Raw genomic sequence first — 20,527 nt, 5'->3', positions numbered from 1 at the left:
ATCTGCCGTACCACCACCCTCTTTCCTCTTCTCATCCCACCTCTGTTATTCCCCAAACCCCTTCCCCAGCGTGGAGTAGCAGGCTAGAGGCACTTCAATCAGGCCGACCTCTCCACCTTTCTGCCATTAAACGTTATCTCTCTCTCTCTATCTTTTGTTTCAGTAACCGAAACTTGGATCAGCGATGTTATTTCCGATGTTGAGTTTTTGCCTTTTGGCTACACAATTCCACGGAAAGATACGTGCCGGTTGGGCAAGGCGGCGTGACGCTCTTTTTTTAGAAACGGCATCAAATTTTCTGCACTTCCAGAACTCACAGATATTGAATCACTTTGGGCCAAAGTTAAAATCATTGGCTTCATTGTGGTTTTGGGTGACATATACCGCCTGCCCGGCTCTGGCAACATCTTTCCTATCGTTTGTGAATATGTATAGTTAAACAGAGGCTTCATTGGTGCGAGTTGACACTCTGTGGTGATTGAAATGTCCCGTGCATAAACTGGAGCTATCATTCCGTAGCTGGTGGCGACAAATTACTGTGCGAGTCTTTCATTACCTTGGCTACTTCATTTGACCTAACACAGGTTATCACTGTTCCTACATGTGAAGTTTCCATCTTGGATCTTGTCTTTGCGAATGAGCCACTTTTATGCAACAGCTTTGAATATGAAATAACTGATGGTCTTTGTGATCACAAAGCAGTCTTTTTAATCTGGCCATTGACATCATAGCACCTGTTTTCAAAACTGTGTTGAATTTTAACTGTGCAGATGACATTGCTATTACTGATTTACTGGCTACATCTTCTGATTGCTTCTTGACTTCCACTGACCACTCTGATGTCAATACCTTACTTGAGTACTTATACAACATTGCCAAAGAGTGCATATTGAAATTTGTTCCAAAAGAATGTACAAAACGCAACCTGGAACGCCCTTGGTGCGACAAGCGTATCATCCAACTTATGCAACAAGTCAAATGGCCTCGCAAGCATCAGAACTCCCCGCCAAACAGTTAGCATCATTTTTTGCTAAGTTCACTGAAATCAACATCAAAAACTAAAATATGTGATGCAAGAGACTTCTTTTGCAACAATACACTGATTACACTCATAAAAGTTAACCCAGCGAAATTTTCGAAAACTATTAACCCTGTATCCCCAGTTTCATCTATATTTATTATTGACAAGTCAATGACGACCAACCCTGTTCTGATCTTTGTTCTATATATGAAGCATTCAGCAACTACTTTAGATCTGTTTTTGTCTCTGATGATGGTACTAACCCAAGCTCCAGAGCACACGAGATGGTGCAGCCCATTTCTGATATCCAAATGTTTATAGCAGGAGTTATTAACCATCTGCTTAGCATCGTCACAACCAAAAGTAATGGACCAGATGGTGTTCAAAATGAATTTTTAGAAAGGTGCTCAGAAAGGTTGCACATTACCTAACCATTTCCCAAAAACTGACTGACTCATGCACTGTTGCTCGTCTCTGGAAAATTGCCAGTGTCATCCCTGTATTTAAATCTGGCAACAAAAAGCTGTTTTCAAGCTACAGACCAATTTCTTTAATTAACACATGATGTAAGTTATCAAAGCATATCATTCATAAACATATCAGCAGGTCTTTGGTTGATAATAGCATCATCTCCCAGTGGCAACATGGGTTCCGTTCTGGCCACTAAACAGTCACACAACTCATCAAATTCACTCATGATGTTGCATTGGCACTAAACACTCGTGGACAGATAGATGACACCTTTATAGATTATGCGAAACCATTTGATACAGTCTGTCGCAAAAAACTTCTCGTTTTAAACTATGCTCAGTTCTTCGCAAACGCAAACTACATGACTGGCTGACTAGCTATTTGGATGCAAGATCTTGGATTGGTTCTTTTAAAGTGCTCACTCGTCAGTTCCGTTACTTCAGGTGTTTCCCAGAGCTCAGTCTTGGGGCCACTACTATTCATTAGTATTGTCAAGAGGTGTTATAGTTTAATTGATGAAACTCTTGAATAGTAGAGCACCGCAGTGAGAGAACACACAGCTTAGGCAACACAGGCACAATGCTTCCAACCACTCCTGGTCATCGTTTCTAGGAGCAGTGCTTGCTGCTTGTTCTTCTCCAGTACTACAATTACCTCCCCAGAGAAGGGGAGCCGGCTCGGCGACCTATGGGCAAGATAGCACAGGTGGACCAAAGTATGGCTTGAGCTGCTGAAGATGCATGATTTCATGCCCTCAGTGGCGCTTATCAGGAGGCGGCGCAAGGGGTTCTACCAAATAATTCACAGGAGACGTTTGACTGACAACACGGTAGGGACCCCGGTACTTGAAAACAAGGTTGGGTGAAAGTCCAGGGCTGGTAGCGGGGACCCAAAGACAGTCTAGTGAGTCAGGGGCATAGGGTGTAGAAGAGGCGGGAATATCCCGAAGGTGCTTCTGTAGCTGCTGATCTTCCGAAGTAAATGTGCGGGCGAGCTTTCGGCACTTTTCTGCATGTGGAGCAGCTTTGGACAGGGTAGGAGCCTTTGTTGTGTCAGGGCGATACGGAAGCGTGGTATCCATTGTGCAGGAAGGCTCGCGTCCGTAAAGAAGAAAGAATGGGGAAAATCCCGTAGCGGTCTGTGTGGCGGTATTATAAGCGTATGTCATGAAGGGTAGAATGCTGTCCCATTGGTCTGGTTAGATGCGACATACATGGCTAACATGTCGCCAAGAGTACAGTTAAAGCACTCAGTCACCCCATTAGTTTGTGGGTAGTATGCAGTAGTGGTACGGCGAGTTACATGGCATTCCTTGAGTAGGGACTTTATAATGTCAGAGAGAAGACTCTGCTGCTCAGCAATTTTCTGGGGCCTCCATGGCGAAGTATGATGTTATGCAGGAGGAACCAGGCAACATCACGCACAGATGCTATTGCATAAGATGGTCTATCGCCACAATCACCCAGCGGTTGCCATCTGAAGTACTCGGAAGGGGCCCATAAACATCAACTTCAACGCGAGCAGAGGCCTGTCCTGGACAGGGCAATGGTTGCAGTAGAGCTGCTGAGGCACGAGGGGTATTCTTGCGGCATTGGCAAGTGAGGCAGGAACGGACATATTGGCAGACGAATCGGCACATCCCGCACCAGTAATAACGGAGTCGCAGGCGCGCGTATGTTTTTAGTACTCCTGCATGTGCTCATTACGGGTCATTGTGAAACGCTGCAGGTATGTCCGAACGTAGATGCCGAGGAACCGAGGAACCACGAGTAACCATTTGCGCCCATCCGAGAGGTAGTTACGCCGGTATAGGAGCTCGTCATGAACAGCGAAGTGGTGTGCTTGGCAATGCAGTGCACGATTAGGAGAAGGCGCTGATGGGTGTGACAGAGAAGCCAACATAGCAACAATCTATTGATCCTTCTGCTGCTCCAAAAGCGTGTTCGTGGCGGTGAGGGAGAACTCACATATTCATACTTTCTTATAATTGGGCTGGCCTGACACTGGGCAGCGAGACAAGGCATTCACGTCCGAATGTTTACGGCTATAGCGGTACAGCACTCGAATATCGTACTCTTGGAGGCGAAGCGAAGCGCCCATCAAGCGAGGCGACCTGAAGGATCTTTCAAGGATGACAGCCAGCAGAGTGCATGGTGGTCAGTGATGATGTCGAACGGGTGACCATAGAGGTAAAGACGAAAATTAGTTTTGGCCCAAATGATAGCCAGGCATTCTTTTTCTGTAACGGAATAGCTTGCTTCTGCTTTTCTGAGTGAGCGGCTAGAGAAGGCAACAACGTATTCATCAAAGCCAGTCTTTCATTGTGTAAGAACAGCGCCAATGCCGACACCACTGGCATCCGTGTGTATTTCTGTCAGTGCGCTTCGGTCAAAATGTCAGAGCATGGAGGGTGAGGCTAGCAGACGATGCAGCGGCATGAGTGTGGCATCGCGAACTGGTGGCCAGGCCAAGAGGTTATGGTTACCTGTGAGAAGCTGCGTCAAAGGCACTATTATGGAGGTGAAGTTGCGGATGAAACGACGAAAACAGAAGCATAATCCGATGAAGCTGCGGAGGTTTTTTTTTGTGGTTTTTGGTCGTGGCAATTCGACGACGTGGCCAAGCATGACTAGCTGCCGGGCGGCGAAGCGAGACTTCTTTAAGTTGAGCTGGAGTCCAGCATCGGTGAGGAAAGTGAGCATGTGTTTGAGTCGGAGCAGGTGATAAGAAAAGTCCGGAGAAAAGATGACAATGTCATCGAGATAACAAAGGCGCCTACCATCTGAAGCCCCGGAGAACATTATCCATCATTATTTCAAACATTGCAGGTGCATTACACAGGCCAAAGGGCATCACAGTAAATTCATATAAGGAGGTATGGTGGGGTAAATGGTACACGTTAGTTTTAACGTAATATTTTAGAAATGGCTGCAGACATCCGCATCAACTTTCATGGGCTTACAAAAGATGCTCTTGGGTACAATATGAGACACTTTGTTTGTGTCGAGATGGTTTGATTTTCTGGTGGCCCACTCCCAAAATTTCGGGTGTGTTTAATTATTTGATGTACTTTTTCCCTGCAGCCATGCAGAGGAATGTGATGATATTATGCAGCGTTATTCTAAATATCTGAACTAAAGAAATATCATATCCACTTTGGAGTTCGCACCCGAAAAAGAATAACATCTCTGCTCGCACAAAGCCACAAGGGGGGTTTCTTGCAATGTAAATTTTTCCAGTGTTATCATTCATATCATCTGAGATTTCTTTAGTTCAGAATATTTATGACTGGTTGTAGTACATGTGTACAAAATTTCACTGGAATGGGATGAATACTTTCTGAGAAAAGGTACATTGAATTTGAAATATTCATAAAACACGCAATTTGAGAAAAACTAAGTTTTATGCTCGAATACTGCTTGTGGATGCTCAAAATGCCCCAGAAGGATGCATTTTGCTGCTGACTTTCTTCCATGTGTCTCCAAAACCCTTCTTAGTGTTACTTTTTATCCATCGTTTTTTCTTACTCTCGGCAGAGTCATAGAATTCTGCCATGTCAACAGGCTCTTTGTCCATCCTGTCGAGGGCAATATTAAAAAACAGACCTGGAACAATTCCAAGGGCCTCCAGAACAGCTTTTCGTGCAGAATTACTGTCATTGTAGTAGGCTACAGCATTGTTAGTTGCTGCCTTCAATACATAAGCACTGACAAAGTTTTCTTAGGGCAGCGGCACCAGATGAGTTGGTTGAGCAACTCAGTGGTGTTCTGTGTTCGTTCATGAATACATTTGCTCAGAAGACCAGTTACCTTTAAAGTTCGCTTTCTGCTCCATTTTCTGGACGATCGTGCCATCTTCTGGGCAAGTAATATGTTTGAAACTCAAAACAAAGGCGACCATGACCACGTAAGCAAGAGTCTGACGTAATAGTTCTTTTCTACAAAGGACTATTACTTCAAACACTTGCTTCAAGTTGTTAACAAATTTAATTTCGCCCTGCCATCTGCTAGCCGCCTGGTTAGCTCAGATGGTAGAGCGGCTGCTCCAGAAAGGTGGTGGTCCCAGGTTTCAGCCACTGACCAGGACAAATTTTTCATCAACTACGATTCTTTTCTTTCGAGGAACCCGTATGGGATTCTTTTGTGGCAATTGCTACGATTGGATGGATGCCTCATTTTCTTTTAATTAATATATCATTTTTTAGTACAAATCATTTAATTACCCCCCCCCCCTCCCACACACACACAAGCAAAAAAGAAGCCATGCCATAATGAAGAAAATCGCAAACGACAGCGATAAGCAAACCGCCTCCACCCGCCATTTTTAAATGGCAGGGCACACGGCACACCTTGGCACAACATTTGAACCACTTTGAGCGGGCGCTCGAGGTCACGCTTCCGCAGGTTTGTTCTTCATAGTGCAGTCGATTTTTCTGTGCCAAAATTGCAAATTCGATTTTTTGGGGGTTTACCCTACCATACCCCCATAAGCCATCAGGCGTAACAAATGCCATTTTCTGACTATCTGCATCAGCCATTGGGACCTGCCAATAACCAAGTCGTAAGTCTAAGGACGAAAAGAATTCAGCGCCTTGGAGGCAGTCCAGTGCGTCGTCGATATGGGGGAGAGGATATAAATTTTCCAGGTTATCTTGTTGAGTCGCTGATATTCCACACAAAAACAAATTTTCCCATATTTTTTTTTTTTTCACCAGTACTACCGGAAAAGCCCAGGGACTGTGTGATGGCTGTATCATGCTGCTTTGGAGCACATCTCCTACACGCTCATCAATGACACAGCGCTCCATCGCGGACACATGGTATGGACGTTTGCGTAGAGGCGTGTGGCTGCCGGTGTCGATGTGATGAACGACTGTGGAGGTACGCCCTAAACATTGTTTTTGGAGGTCGAAAGAATCTCAAAATCGCTTAAGACGGTTGATTCAGAGTGACTCTGAACCTCACTTTGAGTTGCGCTGACTCAGAGTGAGGTTGGGATCAATAGACGTAGCAAACGTTCGGTCACATGCAGGCGCAGATGCAGAGACAGGGAGGGTCATAGTGTCAACCTGAAGAGGAGTCATCAGGCACATCGTACACAGAGCCCGTGTCGAATTCGTCAGCAAAATTGGGGCACTTATCATGATGTGAGCTTGATGAACACGAAAATGGATTCGAAACATGAAGTGCACTGGAGCCCTGGCGAAAGGGAAGGTGGGCAAAGGGAAGCAAGAAAGGATGACGGGGTGCAGCAAGTTGAGACGGTGTGAAAAGAACTGTGGAATCGTAAAAAGCAGCACAGGAAACAGATACAAGGGTGGAAGAGAAAACAGGAATAGACGAATACTCGAGCAGAAGGTGGAGGCAAATCTTCAGAAAGCCTGCCGCAAAATGGGGTCAGTGCAAGTTCTGCACGGGCACAATCAATAACAGCCTGATGAGATGAGAGGAAGTCCCATCTTAGAATGATGGCGCGAGAGCAGCGGGGAAGAACAACAAACTCAATGTGGTACAAACTGCCTTGTATGGTGACACGGACGGTACATGTTCCTAAGGGCTCAATTGGCTCAGCGCTTGCTGTACGTAGCGAAATGGCAGAAAACGGTGTCGCGACTTTTTGGAGCATACTGCAAAGCTGGTCGACAATCACGGACACTGCGGCACTCTTGTCGACAAGCGCGTGAACGGCAGTACCTTCGGCAAAAACTTCAATGACGTTCACAGGGAATAAACGAGGGCTTGAGCAGTTCGGAGAGATTGCAGCAGTTGCCTCCGGAGCTGCGCCTTTTAGTTTTCTTCCACAGCTGGAGGGCGGCGGATGAATCTTTGATGTGTGCAACAGAATAGTTTTTAGCACCTGATGTGACTGCCTTTATGGCAGCTGCCTTCTGTTTCAATGTGATGGCCTGTATTTATCACTTACTACTTGGCTTGTCCATAGCATTGTGAAACTGGCAAAAACGACGACGTGGTCAAAGAATCAGTCTTTCACACTGTGGCACAAACAAAGTCCATCGTAGTCAAGCAGCACGTGGCACACAACACAGTACCCCCAACTATGCAGCTGATCCAGGCTGATCTGCCACTTTCATTTAGCTCCGCCATGGTCAAGTCACATGGTCGCGGAGGCGAGGCTGAAATGCAGGTCCATGTGATTGAAGCACGACTACGTCTCATGCTGCAAAACAGTAGTTGATGAAAATTATGCGTCCAATACGTCGCCAATGAAAACATTAGAAAAAGTACAAACAATGTCATTAAAGTAGGAAAGTGTGAAGCCACAGGCTGTTTGGTTCCATCCATGAACAATTATGAGCACGAAACTGTGCAGGCTTCTGAAGTTTGCTCGTGGCAAAGCATGCTGAGATACGCCAAGATTGTATTATCGTATTTAACGCTGTAATGTCGTCAAAACTATCTTATGCGACCTCTCTTAGACGTAATGGCAATATATATTGCACTAACCTTATAATATTTCATAAGTAATCTTATTGTTTAACTGCCTTTTCACTAAATAATATGTTCAAGCTGTGTCTTGAGTACCAGAGAAGAACTACAGGTGGCATGTGTGCTGTGTTAGTGAAGGTTAAAGTGTGGTCTTTGTGAATTATTTCAAGGTACTAATGTTAATTTGATCCTAACACTGAAATAACAGATGTGTGCTGGTACTAAGAACACATGCATGTGGTACTTAGTTCAAAATGTGAGCTAACCCATTGCTCTAAATTCATGCAAGACTCTCAAGACTCACTGGTGTAATGCCTGCCAATATAGTGCCGCGACAAACTTGGTGATATTCAAGTTGCATGCCCTTTGTATTGGACACTGTGCACGCCGTACGGTGGTGTTGTTCAGCAACAACAGGCAGCGATCTTTGTGGCACAGGCAGCCAGTTGAACTCGGCTCGCATGCGCCACGCACACGAGGTGTCACGCTAGGAGAAAGAGGAAGACGGTTCGAGGCCAGTTTTGAGAACGCGACTGCCGGGAATTTCTTCATGATCGCAGTGACTTTTACTTGTGGGCACAAGTTCACCCTTAATAAATATCGTTGTTTTATTAACATCGTTACAATAGAATTAGGGCTATAAATACAGACAGGCGTATTCGTAATTGATTGCGATGCGATGTTGTGGCGAATGTTCTCCCTTACGCTTCATTTGTACTGTTGTTTCTTTGTATGCCATGTGATGTGAGCTGGCACAGTAGGCGACTTGGCGAACAAGCCTAGAACGAGAAACGTAATTTTTTTTACACCGAAAAATTGGCCCTGTGAAATGTGATTGAGGTTGCCATGCCTGTGGGGGTGTAACCACTTCCTGAATGTCCGAGATACATGGAAATCTGTGCGTGTCCCTGGCTTGACTTTTACAAATTCAGCTGTCTGCCTCACAGCAAAATCCAGGAAGTGGTTGGAGCGAGGACAGCAAAAAGTGGGCCATCTGGCCTTTGGCTATCATGGGCACGTTGCAATCGGGGCCATTCAGGGTGATCTGGGCTGGTCCACATTCAAGGCACCTGAAGCAAGGAGCAAGCTCTCCTACGAAGGGTGTCTGCACCTCATGGACGACACACGATGCACCTGCATAACAGGCCAATGAACCAATTCAACTGGTTCAATTTCTGTGCTGCAAATATGGATTTCTTGCAAAACCAGTGTGCGAGGACCGGGAGTCCTCGCACACTGGCACACAAGTGGACAGTGGCTGTAAAGACATAGATGTCTGAAGAGGAGACGATGAGGTGGTGAAATGCAATGGTGGTGAAATCTACCTTTAGCCACAATTCCACAATTCATCATTTCATCAATTAGCCACAATTCATCATCACTGTCGTCATCTTCAAGCCGTCATATCAGGACGTATGGACTTCTATGGGAGCTTTGGTACCACGTGTAATTATACCTTAGCTCCACTGTGTGCGCAAAAAGGCCAACAAACCTAGTTGGGCTAGCTCGAGCTTGACAGACTTGTGGCCTCGGAGATCGCAACAGCACCGATGTAATCTCGGAGGTCACGACTAACTGCACCAGCCTGCACGGTGTGCTGCAGTGAGAGAGAGAAGTGGAGCACTGACCTTTTACATTGTCACCCGCAAGCAGTAGCTCACCATTTACATCACACTTCTCTGTCTGAATGTGGCACGTCGCGAAGGCTGGCTAAGGCTGGGCGACATGGCCTCCACGATTGCACCAGTGCAATCTTGGAGCTATGCCTAGCAGCATTAGCCTATGTGGTGCGGCAGTGAGAGGGAGAATAGTGACGGCATTAATGAGCTGCTGTTTACGTGCAGCTATGTGCAGCGGTGAGAAAGACTAGTGTTGCTTGATGGCATATTCAATGGAGGAGTTTTGAACTTCTGCATCGAATGTGTGCCGAACCTTGCAAAAAGCTATATATCCAGAGTGCAAGCGTCAGGTTTCGCAGAAAGATCTTGTTCGTTACATCCATTGGCAGGGCAATATTACGTTGTTAAAACGAGGTTTTAAACACATGGATCTCTGTGGAAATTTCAATGGGATTTTCACTTACTATGTTATATCCATTAGTTTGTTATATCTCATTTCATTAATGAGGTTTGACTGTACTAACTAATGGAAGAGCAAGCACTTAAGTTTAGATATTAATCAAGCAGTAAAGGCTGTGGGTTTCTCACCCATGCTCTTGGGACACAACACAGTAGTGCGAACAATCCCAAGGGCATTTATTGCACCTTTTATTGGACCATTTATTGCATCTGCTAGCCGAGTTGCTATTCACAAAACATGCCGATGGGTGCGCGACAAATTGCGGAAGTCCGACTCATCGAGACCGGATAATGAGCGAATATGTTGGCCCCATGCTGGACACCAACGTCTGGTCGTTCGCGTGTACGGTTATGCGAACGGTGGCGCGTTCGAACGATCATGTTCGTCTGTTCCGGTGTAAGCCTCGCAAGACGGTCTTGCAGAAGCATGGATCGGGAACGCGCAGAACGTCCGTGCCGCTTGCCGATCCAGAGCTAAAGAGGAAGAGCCTTCTCCTTTTTGCGCTCAAGAAACCCCGCCGTTAGTTGCATTAGCAGAGCAACACTCCCGCCATCTTTCGTAATACCCTGCTAGCACACCGACCACTGCAGTAAAGCCATGCAGCGAAGCCGGATTACAGGAGATGGGAACTATGCGAGAAAATACTATATCAGGGTACGCGTGAGAGTTGCACATCCCCATAAGGCAGGTGATTCCGGAAACATGCTGCGACCCTATTTACCAGGCAAGTTGAGATGCTCTGACGAAAACCTGATCATCAGCACTAAGCCACTTAAGCTGCATGCCCTTTTCAAATCAGCCCTTCTTGTGGGCACTTCTTTTTTTTAATGGTGTGCTAGCTATTTAGTGGCCACTGACCTCTTGGTAGTCATACTCAGTGTGAAACCTTGGCAGTAGAGCTGATAGGATGCTGTCCAGAGAGAATGTTGTCTCCTTGAAACTGCAACGAGAAAGCATAAAGACTCAGTGACAAGGTTTTGTCTACGGCTTCATCTACTTAATAAAGGGAAAATGAGACATCCACCGAAACGTAGCTAAGTGCTCCAAAGGAAACCCGTACGGGTTCCTCGAAAGAAAAGCTTCGCAGTTGAAGAAAAATTCATCAGGACGAATTTTTTTTCAACTGCAAAGCTTTTGACTAGGACGAATTTTTCTTCAACTGCGAAGCTTTTCTTTAGAGGAACCCGTACGGGTTTCCTTTGGAGCATTTAGCTACGTTTGGGTGGATGTCTCATTTTCCCTTTAGTGATTACTTTTCTCCACCTTCCAGGTTTCCGCAGAACTATTATGTCAGCTTCCTCTACATGGAAAGAATTGAGATTTGAAGCAGGAAGCGCTTCTATGTCATGATAGCCAATATCATAAGTCCACAATGCCTCAGCTTTGGTAGTCAAGTGTTCGACGAAGTCCACAATGCCTGAGCTTTATATTTCATACATGCAAGCTTTCTTTTGCAGTACATATCAATAAAGAAAGGACAGCTTGCTCACAGACTGTAAATAGCGTCCCAATGGCTCTTGAGGAAGTGCCAGGTGAGCAATTGACCAGCAGGGTTGCTGGCCACGACGCCAATGACCGTGTGTGTGTCTTGGGCACGTACCTTGTCTGGCTCCAGTGAGAACTGCAGGTATCTAAGTAAGCGGGCATCCAAGGTAAGACTCTGGCATGCTATAAATGTGCACCTCCTCAGGGTGTTTCCTAGCTCTTTCTTTTGTGAGATCACACATCTTTCATGTATAATGTGAATGCACTAAAGAAATGATAATGCTGGCTCTAAAATGGCAGCAGAAATTCTGCTGCATTGCTTCACACACTGGTGTCTTGTTACTAATAGCATTTGAAATAAACATTTCAGTGGAACTTCACAATTCAACCTTGTGGGGTCTCTAGCATGCTCTTGGGACAAAGCAAGGACAAGACAGTAGGAGAAACCAACCAAAGGGCGTTTATTCTGCCTTCCATGCAGTCATCATCATCATCATCATCATCAGCCTGGTTACGCCCACTGCAGGGCAAAGGCCTCTCCCATACTTCTCCAACTACCCCGGTCATGTACTAATTGCGGCCATGTTGTCTCTGCAAACTTCTTAATCTCATCCGCCCACCTAACTTTCTGCCGCCCTCTGCTACGCTTCCCTTCCATAACTCTTAATGACCATCGGTTATCTTCCCTCCTCATTACGTGTCCTGCCCATGCCCATTTCTTTTTCTTGATTTCAACTGAGATATCATTAACTCGCGTTTGTTCCCTCACCCAATTTGCCCTTTTCTTATCCCTTAACGTTACACCTATCATTCTTCTTTCCATAGCTTGTTGCGTCGTCCACAATTTAAGTAGAACCCTTTTCGTAAGCCTCCAGGTTTCTGCCCCATACGTGAGTACTGGTAAGACACAGCTGTTATAAACTTTTCTCTTGAGGGATAATGGCAATCTGCTGTTCATGATCTGAGAATGCCTGCCAAACGCACCCCAGCCCATTCTTATTCTTGTGATTATTTGAGTCTCATGATCCAGATCCGTAGTCACTACCTGTACTAAGTAGATGTATTCCCTTACCACTTCCAGTGCCTCACTACCTATAGTAAACTGCTGTTCTCTTCCGAGACTGTTGTGTTCATATAGGAGGTTGTGGCCAAGTACTGCACCAGGGTGGCCAAGCCTGCTCTGGTGAGGGAGTGCGTTGGTGGTTCTGGTCACCGGGATCAGGCCACACTCCAGGCTTGTTTTTATGCAATTTTATCAACATGCGGCTTTAAAAAAAAAAATCTGGTGGAAAATTGCGCGGCACCGGGATTCGAACCACGGACCTCTTGCACGCGAGGCAGGTGTTCTACCTCTACGCCACCGCTGCACTCCATGCAGTAATAGCAGCTATCTGAATTGCAACTAATGGAAGGTCTTGATGGATGCTGACGGATCAAGGAAGTCCGACTCACCATGCAAGGATACAAGGCAAATATGTTAACTACTGCCTACCGCCACTGCACGTGCAACGCAAGAGGGCCAGATTCCAGAAGATGCCAAAGCCATGCAGGGAAAACAACTTCAGTAGATGCAAGAGACTCTATCATCCCCACAGCCTATATTGTAACTATGCAACTTATATTACTTATACCCAAGCAGACACTGTCCAAATTTCATAACATTACACGGGGCAAGCACTAGAACTTGGAGCCCGTCTATAACATTTGCATATTTTGTGGCTTACCTAGACTTCATTCGTGCTTTCTCTTTTCCTTTTAATTCACTCGTTTGGGCCACCATTACCTCTGATCACCATTACTTATGAGTCAAGACTAAAGGAGTGTGTGGTCTTCTGAATGGAATACTGCTAATACTACTGCCATTACAGAAGTAAAATTTAATCAATTTAAAGTCGTGCAAGACATGACTGTTTCCCGCCAAAAAATGAGCTTTCAGGCTGTCCAAACAAAATAGAAGTGAGGCGTGCAGACAGGACACAAGAGTAGAGAAGTGGACAACACGACGTGTTGTCCACTTCTCTACTCTTGTGTCCTGTCTGCACGCCTCACTTCTATTTTGCATAATGAATCCTTACCAACTAGCTCAGCTTTCTGTCGTTCTGTCCAAACAAGATGGAGGTTCACAGAAAGGCTTGAAGTGACCTAGACTGGTTGAACAGGAAATGTCGTTGGAGCCAACCAATGTTTTCATCAAATTGTACCATTTTTTTTGTTTCTCAGCTAGGATAATTGAGAAAATTGCAGAAAACTTTTAGTTATATCTGCGCTGTAGAAAAGTGGAAGTTTGCATTTATTCATAGACCTTGTGAATGAAACAACAACAAAAGGCACGGCAGCACGGCTTGCGCGCAGATGGCTCACCCGCTTGTCTTCTTTGTGCAGGTAAGAAGACGTTTTGGAAAGTGTTTTTGCTCTAGTGAGCGCTGTCTCGTCATGCTGCTGTACCCTACGGTGCTTCTCGATTCTTTGTATAACATAGTGTACCTTGCAAAGTTGTTATTGCTTGCTGGAGACGTCGAGACTAATCCCGGGCCTGACCTTTCAGATCTTGCCAAACAGTTAACTCAAATCGCCGCAGATATAAAGACAATAAAGGAAGAACGACTGACATCGATAGATAAAAAACTAGAACATCTATCATGCCTTGAAGATAATGTTTCAGCTTGCACTAAACAAGTCGCTAGCCTACAAAAAATTGTATCGTCCTTGGAATTAAGGCTAGACGACCTAGAGAATTGATCCAGAAGGTCGAACCTTATTGTGTATGGTATGCAGGAAGATACAGAAGAAAATACCGAATCTCTGGAACGTGCGGTGAATGAAAAGGTCGTTAGGCATACTTTGAAGTTAGAAGCAGTGGCAATTGAACGCATCCATAGACTAGGCAAACTAATGGCAAACAAAACAAGACCAATAATCTTCAAGCTCCTTGACTTCCGAGACAAAACAAAAATTTTGCTTAACTGTCAAAAACTCAAGGATATTGACTACGCCATCAGCGAAGACTTTTCACCGCAAGTTTGAGATATTAGGAAGAAGCTATGGGAATATGGAAAAGAAAGGAAGGAATCCGCTGATAGAGTGGCCCTGGTCTATGACAAACTAAAGATTGATAGTTGCCTTTATCCTTGGGACGAGGAAAATAATGAGGTGACCCCCATTATGCCCACTTCAAGCGATGCAAAAAACCAGGACACCGGTATGCGAACCTTGCGTCCCCGCCGTCACCAACATCCAAAATAACATTCGGTAATATCAGAGTCCTTCCATGTTTTTCTGGTCACGAAACTCTGCTGTCACGCTATGGGAGAGGTTCATATGCTGCCCAAAGGTGCCGCGATGCGGCGCCACTGTGCCACAGAGGGCATCGTTCGCGTACCGAAATGCGTGCGCAGTGCGAGGCGAGCTGACTGTTCTGGTGCGTTCTTTGCATGTGCTGTGCTATTTTTCGAGTGTTGGGCTGTTTGGTTGAAGTGGTGGGGTGGGACAACGATGCCGAACACGTGTTGCGTGCCTAGGTGCCGTTCCGGCTACAAGGGCACGACCGAAAGTGTGTCGTTGTTCTGTTTACCTAATAACAAGGAGCAGCGCGAGAAATGGAAGCGGGCCATACCGCGGCAGGAAAGTGGCGGTTTTAATTTCGAATCTAAGTATACACGTGTGTGCGCGAAACACTTTGACGCCTCGGACATCGTCACTGCATACAATTTCAACATCAACGGCGACGACGTGTCCCTGAAGCGTGAGAAGCCGACGCTGAAGACTAACGCCGTTCCAAAGAGAAAAAAACAAGCAAATGCAAGCAAAGGGGCGAGCTTCATGTCCAGCAGGGGGTGGTAGGAAACCAACCAGTTGAAGCGGTACCAGTTAAAGGGACGCAGTGGGTATCACGATTATCGTGTAAAGGTGACCACTTACAAAAAATTGCAATGCTGATGATGAAGGAGAATAAGGGTGTTGTGAGATCTGATCAGGGCATTGATGACAAAACACATTTGCTTTATGCTTTGTTGCAACCTCAATTTGTGTTATACCAGGATAGAGTAGTTCACAGCAATAGCGCCCTTACCCCGACCATCTATGAAAGGTATAGCATTAAATTCCTTTAAATGTAAGTGTTAAAACAGAATAATATGCAATGTTTTATTTTCCATTGTCCTTTAGTCTTGGCTATTGATGGGCTACAATTCTTCAATTGCACGTACTTTTAAGTCTATAAGCTGCTATGAGTAAGAAGGTTATTAGCACACTGTTAGCTACATTTGTATTGTGATTTGCTGAGCAAGTTTTGTGTGCATGTTTAAGTAACAGCTGAAGAAGTAGAAAGGTGGTATCTCTAACAAGCCATTTAAAAAATTGCTGTATTTGTGATGTGGCTACTTGTGTTCGTTTGAGAGTTCCTTAGCTGTGTGTTATGAAATGCTTATGCTTTACACTTTCTTGTTTATAGAAACAATCGACTATGCATTCTGTACTTATTGCCATTCGTTTGCTGGTGTTTGTTTCCTGCCTCCCAATGCATACCTCTCACGTTTGATCTTATTTCTTTATGCGTATTATATCAGTGTCATGCTTTTAACAAACTTCTTGCATTGTGAATGGTAAACCATTTATGACCGGACGCCTCTGTGCTATCTGTATTTCGCTCCGCTTATTTTACATGATAAATAAATGATCGTGCTTGTATTTTGTTTCTGCACCAACACATTTTATTTCTTTTCTTAATTGAATTATAAAGTTTTTTTTTTTTTCATTTTTCGACCATGATAAGGATATCAGGACCGGTGATTGCAACATTTTAACATATTGCAAATAGTTGTGAATTAAGAACCAAAATACCTAGTCTCGTCGTTTCTGCGTCGAAACCACGAGCAGCGTGAATAAGTGCTGGGCTTACTGACGCTTCTAAACGACTGCTTGCTAAGGCAATTGCCTAATTACAGCTAGTTTCAACTGTGCAGGTCCTAACACTTCAGGTTCGCCTTAATTCGTTGTTAAAAGCCGCACCGAAGACATTTAGTAGCGAAGTTCGTCTTGCTATAATTCTACCTAAATCTTATTCAGAAATGGCATCGCTTTGCAAGAAATCTTAAGCGCATGGAGCAGCTCAGTTCCCTTTTCTTTGTCATTAAGTATTCTACGGTAGCAGCCCTTTGCAATAGCAATTTAATTCTTTTGATCTCATTATAAGATACTGCCCACAGAGTCCTTCTCTGCCACAGTTTAACAGAAAGTGAACAGCTGTGCTCGGCGAACAATCTGGCGCTATGCGCAACGGAGAATTGGTGCTTACTCATCTGGTGATAAGTGGGACCACTGGCGTTTTGTTGCGAATGCGTGGTGTTTAATTTAAGGCAAATATTAAAAAGCGGAGCCCACCGAAGCGTTGAGGCGAACGGCGATGACGAAGAAATCCGGACCGAGACCACCCGGCCGTGTACAGCGGACCCACTTCGACGGGGGCGAAATGCAAAACACCTGTTTATTTAAATTTAGGTGCATTTTAAAGGATCCGAGGTGGTCAAAACTAATCCTGAGTCCCCCACTACGGCGTGCCTCATAATCGTATCGCGGTTCTGGCTCTTAAAATTCCAGATCTTTCTTTTTTTTCGGTCTGAGACCGCCGCAAGCTCCATGTTATGAGCGGCTTTTTTTTTTTTCGTCCCGTGCGCTCATATCATCGCAGAAGACACGCTCAGGCAGTAATTTAATTATATTCAATGTTAAAAATAGTTACGTGAAACTAAGGCGATCGTTGAGGAAGTTGAGAAAGCTAGAATACCGAGGCTGCCCCACACACAACCACAGCGGTAGCAGCGTTCGCATGCCCTCTCATGCACGGTTGCGCCTCTAGCGGCGGGCGCTGGCGCTATATGAAACTGAGGCGGCAGTTTCGTGACCAGAAAAAACATGGAAGGACTCTGGTAATATTAACGCTCGAAGTGTTAGTAATAAGTTCGGACCCCTCGAATCAACGTTAATAGCTCTCGAACCGGAATTTATAGGCATAACAGAGACTTGGCTAACCAAAGACGCCAAAGACTTTGAAATTACTCCCCCCAAACTACGTCATTATTCGCAAAGATCGGCCAACAAGAGGCGGTGGCGTTGCTCTTTTGATAAAAAGGGAAATTCCGTACGTTAAGTTGCCTGACGTTGAGGGGGTTGAAGCTTTGCTTTGCTTTGCCAACACCACCTTCATAGTTGGATGCATTTACTGTAGTCCTACTGATCTGAATGTACTGCAATCATTGCACGTGTATATGCAGCAGCATGTGAAGGGGACCAAGCTCATATTACTAGGTGACTTTAATCTCCCTGGTATCAACTGGCACACACAGCATCACCATTCACCTTGCGCAGATATTCTTTTCGAAATTATGCTCTCTTTTAACATAACCCAGATAATAACTGAACCCACGCATGTACAAGGATACAGTTCTAACTTTTAGACCTAGTATTTTTAAGCAATAATTTCCCCACCCATAACGCTAAATTCGAAGTGTCAACCGGCTTGTCAGATCACAAACTAGCATTGTGTGAGGTGCCGTATCAAGATTCGTTACCCTCTTCACAACCAACAAAAACGTATAAAGACTACAGCAGAGCTGATGATACAAGCATCATCAATACACTGTCATTGTTGGCATGCGAGCAGCACTCGTTGCACTATGCCTTATGCGCAACTTTTCTTCGCTCCATGGATTTTCCTGATGCTAGCCCTTGTTTCACCTTCTGCACCCATCTAAACTTGCCCTACCGTGGGCAAATGCGTCGATGCTGTCCAAGATTAAAAGCCCGTCACCGGCACTTGTGGTCTCCATAATCTTCCATCCTTCCTGGATGTACGGCTAGATGGACACCGCATCATTTCTGGGATGACGTCACCGGCTGATTTACCACCCTTTCCCAGCCCCTTCAAAAGCAGCTTGCTGATGAACTACTCCTTCAGTGGGCATGCGAGCAGCACTCGTTGCACTATGCCTCATGCGCATTTTTTCTTCACTCCACAGGTGCATAACAATTTGACCCTGTATGCTAAACAGAGTGATAATCGCTCACTTTTGCTGCTCCCATGCCCACTTGTCTTATATGCTACTATGTGTGATTGTCTCGACGTGGCGCTGTTGTTGTTGCAATGCAGTGATGTCGAGGAAAACCCGGGGCCTCCAAGGGTGCAGAGGTCGGCTCAAGATGACTGCCTCGAGTAGTCTTCCCGAATTCCAGTCTGATCAAATGGGTACCGTGCTATTATTGCTAAAAGACATAAAGAAGTCGACAGTCGAGCTTACTAAAGGTCAGTCCGAGTTGAAATCAGATATGAAGAATGTGAAAGCCAGCCAAAACGCAATCGAAGGCAAGCTAACTGATATTTTCCGCCGTCTTGAATCACTTGAAAAAAAATCTGAAGCACTAGACGCATTTTCCAATGATATTGCCATACTTCAAGAAAGCGCTGAACGGTCGAAAAAGCAGCAGGACACCATAGTCTTGCGCTAAGACGACTTGGAAGACAGATCAAGGCGGAATAACTTGGTTTTTCACAGCATACCCGATTCCCATGATTCATGTCTGCAAACTGAACAAAGAACTGTGGATTCCTTGTCGTCAGCGATGGGAAATGCCTTGCCACCAAACTCAGTTGAACGGGCACATCGAATCGGTACTTTTTCAAATACGAAATGTCGTCCAGTTATAATGAAACTAACAAACTTCAAAATTAAGGAGAGCATATTTTCGTCGCACAGCCAGCTTAAAGGTAGTAACATTTCAGTAACTGAGGACTTCTCGCCTGCGACAAGGCTCGCTCGAAAAAAGCTTCTTGAATTTGGTAAAAACCAGCCTAATTCCCCCTCATTTAAACTATGTTTTAACAAGCTTTTCATTGATAAACAATGTTTTATGTATGATTCAACAAGTGACAGCGTTAAGAAAGTTAAAAGTAGTGTTCCAGATCACGCAAATGCACCTGACAACTTGCGTCATCATCCTGCTACATAGCAATGTGCAAAGGGCAATGGCGTATCTTTAACACCACAAGTCTCCGTGCTTGTTGCAAACGCTAGAAGTGTGTTTTGCAAACGCGTGGAACTAGAATCGCTCATCGATAGCTGTAATGCTGGTATCATTGCATCAACAGAAACGTGGCTACAACCCCATGTGCAAGATTGTTAAATCTTTTACTTGTCTCGATTTCGTACCTTCCGTTGCGATCGCACTAATCGCAAAGGCAGAGGCGTACTACTCGCCATTTCAAAATCCCTGCAAGGTCAAGTCCACTTATACTGTAACCTGGAAGTTGTGTGCGTGTGCGTTGATATCGGTTACCGTAAAATTACGATTGTTGTCTGCTACCGCGCTCCATCCTACCCATCCACTTTCACCACCGAGCTTCACGATGTGCTTAACACCCTTACTTTGCGGCATTCTTCGAACCCCATTATATTATTGGGGGATTTCAACTTCCCCAACATATGCTAGACTACTGAACCTCCGCACTGTTATCCATTTTCTTCGCAAAGTAACGACTTTCTTGATCTCTGCTCTTTGTTTTCCCTAACACAGTTAGTATTAGAGCCAACGAGGATCTCGGAAAGCACTGCTAACCTCCTTGACTTAATATTATGCTCTCATCCTGACATAGTTACCAATGTTTCATGCTTACCGGGCTTAAACGATCACCTGGGTCTTTCTTTGAACATACCGGTATTATCACCTGTGATAAAACCAATTGTTGAAAAAAAAAAATTTACCACTACGATAGGGCAAACTTTGACGATATTAATATTAAACTAGCTAATTTTCTTGATCCTTTCCTAAGCCAATTTGATGATCGCACGTGACGGTTGATGAGAACTGGACCGTTTTCAAAAAAGAAATACTTGAGCTCACCGACAAGTTTATTCCATCAAGCGTAATATCCTGTAATGTTAAGAAACCCTGGTTCAATTCCAAGTTAAAAAGGCTTTCCAACCGAAAAAAACGACTGTATCGAATAGCGAATAAAAGTTCACTGGCATCGAAA

The 20,527-nt window shown here is 44.9% G+C and overlaps 1 protein-coding gene across 5 annotated transcripts in view; it reads right to left on the bottom strand.

Annotated features, from left to right (window-relative positions):
- The window catches only part of LOC139059015 (endoplasmic reticulum aminopeptidase 2-like), a 202,543-nt gene that overhangs the window by 21,487 nt on the left and 160,529 nt on the right, over positions 1-20,527 (bottom strand). For 4 of the 5 annotated variants that reach the window (XM_070536792.1, XM_070536790.1, XM_070536793.1 and 1 more), the window contains 2 exons: positions 11,508-11,648; positions 10,876-10,957 (listed from right to left, as the gene is read on the bottom strand). In XM_070536792.1, coding sequence (XP_070392893.1) covers positions 10,876-10,957; positions 11,508-11,648 — 223 coding nt within the window. The remainder of the gene's footprint in view (positions 1-10,875; positions 10,958-11,507; positions 11,649-20,527) is intronic. The other variant, XM_070536794.1, reaches the window with a different exon arrangement.

The sequence above is a fragment of the Dermacentor albipictus genome, chromosome 4 (genome assembly GCF_038994185.2).
Source record: "Dermacentor albipictus isolate Rhodes 1998 colony chromosome 4, USDA_Dalb.pri_finalv2, whole genome shotgun sequence".
NCBI lineage: Eukaryota > Metazoa > Arthropoda > Arachnida > Ixodida > Ixodidae > Dermacentor > Dermacentor albipictus.
Note: the sequence above shows the minus strand (reverse complement) of the source record. Positions and strands in the feature narration are given on the sequence as shown.